We start from the raw sequence: 7,818 nt of genomic DNA, 5'->3' as shown, positions 1-7,818 counted from the left end.
CACCGTTTCTGTTCTGGCTGTAATGTTCTAGACACAGATCTTCATGATTGCTCTGAGTTCTTTCTTTAGGAAGCCATTACTGAGAACATTTAGTTCTTGGACTGAAGAGCAACTAAGGCCATTAGTTTCTTTGTGTGGTTCCTCTTTCACTGTCTCTCAATTTTTTAACTGATATAACAGTGAGACAGAGCAAGGAACAGCAGGTGCCACACAATAAAAAGAGCCTTGCCAATTAAGTTGTGATGCCACTAAGGCTGTCTCCCTGCTTCTTCCGACAAAGCAATTCCACACCCTCTTTCTGAGACTTAGACTTAACAGAGTTGAAGAGACCTAGACTGTTAGCAAAGACACAACTCTTCACTTCATAGGTGATGAAACATAGAACAAGGTAGTCAAGTTATGTGAAGTCGTCAAGTAAGTAGCACGCCAAAATAAAAGACCAGGTTTCCTGGCTTCCAAAACAATCTCTTCCCTATACCATGCTAACTCTTACTGCAGAGATAGCAAAGACATTTTATCCTAAATGGACTTTGGCGACTAGCCTAAATATTAAATTTGAACTCAATTGAACATGGACACAAACAATGGTCACCAAGTCCCAGAACGGATTGTGTGAGCCCTTTGAGGCGTTCATCCAGCGTTGTTTCAGAGAAGTCTCTATTTCAATCTATTCCTATACGTTAGTTATTGAAAAACAATAGACAACCGCAAAAACAAGTTGACCTTTTTTGTGTTCCTTGAGCCTGGTCACAAAGGGCCCTCGTGACTGGACCTCATGCCAAACAACTCGTTACAAAAAGAGCTAGGGTTCCAGACTGCGCCAAAGCTTCATGAGACCTCTCCTTGTCTGCATGGACGAGTGGCCGACTCTGGAGCCCAGGCTGTTGCTTCCTAGTCTGGTGGTGAATTCTCCATACTCTGGTGAGTGTAAATACATATATATATATCTTTTCCCTTCTCCCTTCCCGTTGCAATTTGCTTATTTTATCATTTGCTTATTGTATCATTTGCTTATATCTGCATTGCCATTTGGGATAAAGCTTGTTTACCCTTAAAGGTATTGTGTGTCTTCTCCCCGCGTGCATTTCCCACACAGAACACCTAAGAACCTATTTTTTATGATTTTCATGAGAAATGAATTCCAAGTTGTGCCTCAGAATTCAGAACACATCTTTCAACCTCCTACTCATCCCCTCACCACCCTGGTGAACACAGTATCTGGCCAGCAGGAATGAATGAAGAAGACTATTTTATGTTCTTAATAACTTGCTTGGAAATGAACAGAGCACAATTTATCAAACCAAAGCAAATATTTATACAGGCAGATCCCTTAAAATTGAGGATTAATGTTTAGGAAGAATTTTTTAGAATTTTCCAAATTAACCACTTGTCTTTCTCAGAAATAAATCTGTTACTAATGCTTCCTCCACCAACCAGCTGCAAAACCACACACTATTCTTTGAAGGAGGAACACAGAACACCAACTTACTTCCTGGGGCATTTGGGAGAGGGATCTAAAACTCCTAGTGATATGGGAATGATTAGAACCTTTTTTTTTGTAACAACAAAGCTAAAAGAGGGTGTGTAACTTAGCTTCACTTGTAAACATATTCGTAGAAGTCATCTATATTTTACCACTTTGTGTAACTAAGGCAGAGCATTAGAGATTATTCACATCATTAAATATGTCCAGTTAAATTATTAGATTACAACACCAACCTCTTGTTCATAGTCTCTCAGTCTTCAGCTGGGCACGGTGGCTCACGCCTGTAATGCCAGCACTTTGGGATGCTGAGACGGGTGGATCACTTGAGGTCAGGAGTTTGAGACCAACCTGGCCAACATGCTGAAACCCCGTCTCTACTGAAAATACAAAAATTAGCTAGGCGTGATGGCAGGTGCCTATAATCCCAGCTACTCGGGAGGCTGAGGCGGGAGAATCACTGGAACCCGAGAGGTAGAAATTGCAGTAAGCCAAGATGGCACCACTGCACTCCAGCCTGGGTGACAAGAGCAAAACTCTGTCTCAATAAAAAAAAAAAAAAAAAAAGTCTCTCAGTCTTCATACTTTGTTGCTTAGTTGGATTATCTGCTCCTAAGTTTTAATATAAGATGAAATAAAAGTGGTGGCCTAGGAATTGGAGGCCAATTTACCTTAGGGGCAAAGGCAATGGTGGTGAATATACCCAATAGCTTCACTTTCTATGGAGCCAGCTTGTAAAATCTTGGGCAAGGATGGTGGCAGCAGAGCTGTCTGCCTAAGCATCATGTAGAAAACTTTTTAATGGTTTCTTTGGACCCTAGCTTGCAGTGTCATTTCTGATCCTCATTGTATTGGAAATCCATGGTTTTGTTACATAATGTATTCCTAAAAATGTGTACACATGTGTTGAGTATGTGGAAGTTGAATATATTTATCTTATAAATGAGCAGTTCTGTTTCTGGAAAATGAAAATTTTCACCTCATCACTACAGACATTCTTTGATAACACAGTCCCAGTGTTTAATACAAATTCTTTCATTTTCTTCTTTTACATATAACCAACCATTTTGGATATTAAAGGAACACCCAGTGAGGGCTTAAGATCTGCCGCTTTTGACTTGGCACTCCTGATCAGTTCCATCCGGGTCTCAAGTGTATAACATTCATGAGACACAGGCTTCTCATCAGCAATTTCAATTTTATGTTTTCTACTTATTTTTATATAAGAATACAATGCAACAAAATATTCATATATTGCACTAACAGTGATGTGCATACAAAGATGCTAACAGCATTGGCTGGTAATAGGCTTTACCATGTTACGATCTAAATGCTTGTTCATCAGAGAATGTACAAAATTCTAAATTTGGCATCCAAAAGGGGGCTTACAGTTATTGAATATTTTTCCCAGCCCTATTTTTAATCAAATTCAAGTTTGCCTATGATGAAGACTGTCTATAAGTAACAGGGCAAGCATACCAACTCAAAATTCTTCTTCTTCTTATCTCACGTGCCCCTATTTCTCCCAAATAAGTGACAAGGAGAGTAAAAGGATCACTGAGGGAACATTTGAAGAATGCTACTAAGTGCCAGGCCCTGTACAAGGTAATTAATTACTACAAACACTCTCGTGATGGACATGGCCAATAGTGTATTTTATGTCAAAAAACAAAAACAAAACCCAAGATTCCAGAAGCTGTTAAGAGTCCTTGTTTCAGTACTCTTCAGTATGAGTCCTTATTTGCAGGACTGAGGAATGAAGTTGAGAAAGAACCTTTAATCATTAGAAAAAGACCCAATAAAACTGTACTTAAAGGGATCATTAATGTGGATTTTTTTACATTCATGTGGGATAGAGAATAATCCCATGGGAAACAAACACATTTCAAATATTTTTGAAAGAAATAGTTCTGATTCTAATTTTACTGTATGTTTAGGCATCATTAAGGACCTCTGATTTGAAGGTAGATTTATGTGCCAGGGACTCCAAATTCATGACATATTTTAAGCCTCCATATTCCATACAAAAATGGACTTACTGAGCATGGTGGTAATAATAAGAATGTAAAAAATAGATAACTGCAGTCGTACTTTGGTATCCATGGGGGATTGGTTCCAGGATCCCCCAATATCAAAATCCACAAATGCTCAAGTCCCATATATAAAATGGCATAGTATTTGCATATAATCTATGCACATCCTCCTGTATGCTTTAAATCATTTCTAGATTTCTTATAATATCTAATATAATGCCTACACATCACTTCATTTACATGAATTCAACATAGTTCTTGGCATGCAGCAAATTCAAGTTTTGCTTTTTGAAACTTTGTAGATTTTTTTTCAAATATTTTTGATCCAAGGTTGGTTGAATCCACGGACACAGAACCCATGGATTTGAAAGGTTGACTGTATTTCTATTTTAGGTTTGTTTTTCCTCCTCAGAACCCTCAACGAAGAAAAAGTCAAAGGTCCTCCTCTCTCTCTTTATGACCAGAAATAAAACCTATAAAGGAAATAGAGCACTAAGTGGGGTCCCTCGAATCCCCAGCTTCTGGTTTCCAACCACTTCTAGATGTTCTCTGGAAACATAACTGCGTTGAAACCATACTGAAGTATAAATTCCCAAATTGAAAAGAAAACAAACTTGGTAGTCTCATGCCTGGGAGATATGGAAGATGGAAAATTCTGGAAGACCAATAGGCACTGATGAATTTCTACATCTGGGCATTTCTTCAGGGAGAGAGGGCCTGGCTATTTGGAGATGGAAAATGTGGTGACCTAGAATGAGCAGGCCCAGTCTAGACTAACCTCTTTATTTAACCAACTGAATAGTCTTGGTTCCAGACTTCTGTGGAATCTCAGATTTGCCTTCTGTATAAGAGGAGTTTGTACTAATCCCTCTCTAGTCTTTTTCAGTTTGTTGTGTGTGACCAGCCCTAGCACTTAAATACCCTGCTGAATATACAGAAAAGTAGAAGAATTATTTTAAAATTAGGTCACTTATCTTCTTACTTGAATACTACAAGTCTTACACTATAACCTCTTATAGAAATGAGGCTGAACTAGCAAATACATAAAGACTAATATAAGTGCATTTCAGTAAAATCACTGGCGAAGTACATTTATGATCATTCTTTTTAGGCTTCTGATATGGAAAATTAGAGGTAAGTATTTCGATTAAGTCTTTATCCTTTTGGCAAACAAGTATATGGTTCGATATACTTGGTGATGGTGAATAAAGCCCTTAGTTTTTCACTTCTTCATGCCTTAATAAAATCTTCGAGGCAAGCCCAAACCAGCAGGGCTGCAGCATTATCAGCAATGAGAATGGATCTTAAGGTCAACAGTCATGCTGTAAAATTCAACATGAAGACATCATTAACAGGCTGAAGACTGTGAGTCTTAAAGTCCTGAAGTAGGCAGGTTTTAGGAGGTGGAATCAGCGTCCTCTGGGTGGAACAGGTGGAGGAGGATGGAAGATCTCCCTGGTCGGAGGCCTAAAATGAAAGATAAGGCAACTCTATTTAAAAACTAGTTTGATTAAATAGTTCTTTGGAACGCACAATTTGTTGCAAACTTGGTATACTATGCAAAGGACACAATCCTCAATGAGACAGGACACACATATGAATGTATGAGTGACGCGCATGCTAGCTGTGGCTTGCAATCCTGGCGGCACATTAGAAACACCAGTGGAGCTTTTAAAGTACCAATTCCAAGGATCCATCCCAGACCCATTGCATTCTAAGCTCTAGAGGATAGGACTCAAGCCGCAAAGCTTTTGAATAGTTTCCCTCCCCAAACTGCTGTCCTCACCAACCCTTTCATCATCTGATGTTTTGCCATCTTGGGGCCTTGCTGACCCTGGAGAGACTGCCCCTCCCAGGATAAGCTAATTCCTAGAAACAGCAAACAAGCTACCTGCCTTCCAGTGCTAAATACACCTTTCGTATGCAAACCAACCAGTCCAGATGCATGCCCCAACCACCTCCTCTATGGGGCTTTCACACTCCACTTTATGGGGCCACCATCCACTTGCCCTTATCACCCTAGGGCCAGGTACCAGACAACTAGAGTCAGCCCTTATGCCTCAGAGCCAATGAAATTATTCAAACTAGCCAATTCTAAATCTTACCCAGGCTCACCTGTTTTGTCCCATGGAAACAACAATAAAAGCTCTTGTCCACATTTTCCCCTGCTCCTCTGCCTCCTCACTGGCCCTGATGCTTCCCCATGTAGCCCCCTATGGGTTGATGTACCCCTGTTTTGGGATCTGTGAATATAACAAACTATCTTTTCAATGGCAGTTGTCTCCTAAGCTGTTGACTTTGCCATACCTAAATAATAATAAAACCTAGGTTTTAAAACACCAGCAATTCTAATAGCCACTTGGGAGACACACTGTAGTAGGGAGATCTGTTGAGAGAGGAATTGGAATTTCCAAAGCCTGCTTCTCATGACTGCTTCCTCATGGGATAACTGTTATCCCAACTGTTATCCCAACTCTGCATCTGCCTTCCTACAAACTTCCCTCCATGTTATTCTGTATGGTTTTTGAACAGTCTTAAATGACATGAGTCTATTTACAGACAGGTTCAAGGATTACAGATGGCATTTCCACGTGTGTACTGTAAAACCAATATTTAATTCCCTTGGAAGCAAGTCAGTAAGTCAAGAAAAAGAGCTTTGTTAGGTGCTATAATTGAACGGTGCCACCCTGGAGTTGCATACTTGAGGACTGATTGAATCAATGAGTAAATATGTACTAAACGTCTCTTGAATGCAAGGTTTGTGTAGGTCAAGGAAATGACAACTGAGTTGGGAAAAGAGGGGCTGCCTCAGGAGCAAGAGAGGGAGGCAGGAGCAGAAAATAAGAATCACAGACAACCTTGGGAGGTCCCGCCCTAGTCCCAGGATTAGATGGCTTTGTATGGTTCTCACTGAGTGACTGAGCTTTATACCATGAAAACAAAAGGATGGCCTCCTTCTATCTCTTCAGCCTGCCCTGTGAGTTTGGGGTTATAGGAGAAAGCCAAAGGGCATGATACCACTTTTACCTGAGCAAATTTAGCCTGCCCACCTCTCTGCCACCTTTCTTTCACTCTTTCTTTCTTTCAACAAACACTCATTTACTTTATATCCACTCCTGGGTATGGGATTTAACAGCAAGTAAAGTGGTCATGGATTAGGCCCTCAAGATGATGCAAGTGTGTGGATGAGACGGACAATAGGCAAAAATCAGTAAACTCTACGGAGCATTTTGATAGGGGAGGTTCAGAACCTATAGGAACATATAGCATAGACATTTATGCATATATCTCTGTGTGTGCAAGTTCAACGCCTCTGCAATTGTTTTCTCATCTGCCAAACAGAGGTACTGATCCCTACGTTGGAGTACCATGTGAGGCTTGGAGATAACAGTGGGAAAGTAGGTAGCAGTTTCTGGCTTGGAGTAGACACACAACAAGTAAAGCTAATGATATGATAATGATGCTTAAAGATCTATTCTGAAATCTGTTCCACAGGTATGCCCCATGAGCCTTACATTTTATCTTCTACCACAAAGACAACCATGATTTCCTCCCAGCCCCTCTCCCTCTTTCTGCTGCCACACTCTGCAGTTGGGGTGGTCCTATGGGCCTACCCTCTCTAGGTTTCATTCTGAGGAATAACTCCAGCTAAAGATTGGAAGCTACATCTCAAGGAAACTTATTTATAATTTTAGACCTATAATTATAGTGGAGTTTTTTTGTTTTGTTTTTTGTTTTTTTTTGAGACATGGTCTCACTCTGTCATCTAGGCTGGAGTGCAATGGCACAATCACAGCTTACTACAGCCTCAACCTCCCAGGCTCAAGCAATCCACCCACCTCAGCCTCTCGAGTACCTGAGACTATAGGCACACACCATCGCACCTGGCTAATTTTTGTATTTTTTTTTTTTTTGTAGAGATGGGGTTTTGCCAAGTCTGGTCTCAAACTCCTGAGCTCAAGGAATCCCTCCCTCCCTGCCTAGGCTGGAGTGCAATGGCGCAATCACAGCTTACTACAGCCTCAACCTGCCAGGCTCAAGCAATCTGCCCACCTCAGCCTCTCGAGTACCTGAGACTACAGGTACACACCACCATACCTGGCTAATTTTTGTATTTTATTTATTTATTTATTTTTTTTGTAGAGATGGGGTTTTGCCAGGCTGGTCTCAAACTCGTGAGCTCAAGGAATCCCTCCCTCCCTGCCTTGGCCTCCCAAAGTGCTGGGATTACAGGCATGAGCCACTGTGCCTGGCCAGGAGTGTGAAGTTTCTTTCACTCATCTATAACCCCCCTGCATGTGG

General features: G+C 40.8%; 1 protein-coding gene across 1 annotated transcript in view; it reads right to left on the bottom strand.

The window, feature by feature from the left end:
- Nucleotides 1–2,661: 2,661 nt before the first annotated feature.
- PIK3AP1 (phosphoinositide-3-kinase adaptor protein 1) overlaps nt 2,662–7,818 on the bottom strand; it is a 128,955-nt gene continuing 123,798 nt past the window's right edge. Inside the window, exon 17 of the mRNA XM_003255272.4 lies at nt 2,662–4,983. Coding sequence (XP_003255320.2) covers nt 4,926–4,983 — 58 coding nt within the window. The 3' untranslated portion in view covers nt 2,662–4,925. The remainder of the gene's footprint in view (nt 4,984–7,818) is intronic.

Source organism: Nomascus leucogenys, chromosome 3, assembly GCF_006542625.1.
Source record: "Nomascus leucogenys isolate Asia chromosome 3, Asia_NLE_v1, whole genome shotgun sequence".
Taxonomy (NCBI): Eukaryota; Metazoa; Chordata; class Mammalia; order Primates; family Hylobatidae; genus Nomascus; species Nomascus leucogenys.
Note: the sequence above shows the minus strand (reverse complement) of the source record. Positions and strands in the feature narration are given on the sequence as shown.